This window comes from Lottia gigantea, assembly GCF_000327385.1.
Source record: "Lottia gigantea unplaced genomic scaffold LOTGIsca_8841, whole genome shotgun sequence".
Lineage (NCBI taxonomy): Eukaryota > Metazoa > Mollusca > Gastropoda > Lottiidae > Lottia > Lottia gigantea.
In genome coordinates this window covers 1-1499 of record NW_008710905.1, presented here as the reverse complement: position 1 = coordinate 1499, position 1499 = coordinate 1, and the positions used below count along the sequence as shown (strand labels likewise).

The following is a 1499-nucleotide window of genomic DNA, read 5'->3' as shown; positions in this document are numbered from 1 at the left end:
GTTCCAAATAAATATTTTCTCAAGAAATGTTGTTACATGACAGATCTGGGTCTTTAGTTTGCGAACTCCATGTGATGCCCAGATAAAAAATCGAATAAATAGTCGAAATAGCTGCCTTAGTTATGACATTTAAAATAGCCTAGAAAATTGCACGGAAGAAAATTGTTTTCTGTTTTTGATACACCGCGAATTGTAACATTCTACCATTAAAGTAGATGTCATAGAAAAACCCTATATATCCATTGTAGTCTGATTTTCTCCAGTATAGAGTTATCTCCCATATTCCATTTCAACAAATCTGAGAGAAAAATTGTGTTGCCCCAACAGAAAGGCGACAAAAACACACTGGAAACCCGATAATCTCAGTAACACAGAATTAATGTTAATGATACGGTGGTATTTATGTTATGTCCGTGGTATCATATTTTGTTTGTGATTTCTGTAATTTTTTGGTATGATAATTTGTGACCTCCGTGGCATGATATTTCATATGTGACGTCAATGGTATGATGTATGATATTTATTATGTGATGTATGATATTTAATTTGTGATGTCCATGGTATGATATATAATATGCGACATCCATGGTATGATACTTATTTTGTGATGTATGATATTTAATATGTGATATCCATGGTATGATACTTATTTTGTGATGTATGATATTTAATATGTGATGTCCATGGTATGATACTTATTTTGTGATGTATGATATTTAATATGTGATGTCCATGGTATGATACTTATTTTTTGATGTATGATATTTAATATGTGATGTCCATGGTATGATACTTATTTTGTGATGTATGATATTTAATATGTGATGTCCATGGTATGATACTTATTTTGTGATGTATGATATTTAATTTGTGATGTCCATGGTATGATATATAATATGCGACATCCATGGTATGATACTTATTTTGTGATGTATGATATTTAATATGTGATGTCCATGGTATGATACTTATTTTGTGATGTATGACACTTAATTTGTGATGTCAATAGTATGATATTTAATATGTGATATCCATGGTATGATACTTATTTTGTGATGTATGATATTTAATATGTGATATCCATGGTATGATACTTATTTTGTGATGTATGATATTTAATATGTGATGTCCATGGTATGATACTTATTTTGTGATGTATGATATTTAATATGTGATGTCCATGGTATGATAGTTATTTTGTGATGTATGATATTTAATATGTGATGTCCATGGTATGATATCAAATTCGTTACGTCGGTAGTATGATATTCATTTCTGAAGACCATGGAATGATATTTAATTTGTTACGCCGTTAATATGATATTTATTTCTTCGTGATTATATGAAATTGATACGTCATTAGTATGATATTTTATTTCTGACCACCATGATATGATATTAAATTTGTGACGTCTGTGGTGTCATATTTATTTTGTGAAGTTTGTACTGTGGTATATAATGTGTGTTGCGAAAAAAGTANATTTTTGGGTCAAAAGAAT

General features: G+C 29.4%; 1 protein-coding gene across 1 annotated transcript; it reads right to left on the bottom strand.

Moving 5' to 3' along the window:
• Window positions 1-765: 765 nt before the first annotated feature.
• LOTGIDRAFT_148460 (hypothetical protein) lies at window positions 766-954 on the bottom strand (the record flags this gene model as incomplete). The annotated part of the gene is made up of 1 exon (XM_009068046.1): window positions 766-954. A coding segment is annotated over one exon (189 nt), but the record flags the coding sequence as incomplete, so codon positions are not given.
• Between the last annotated feature and the right edge of the window lie 545 nt (window positions 955-1499).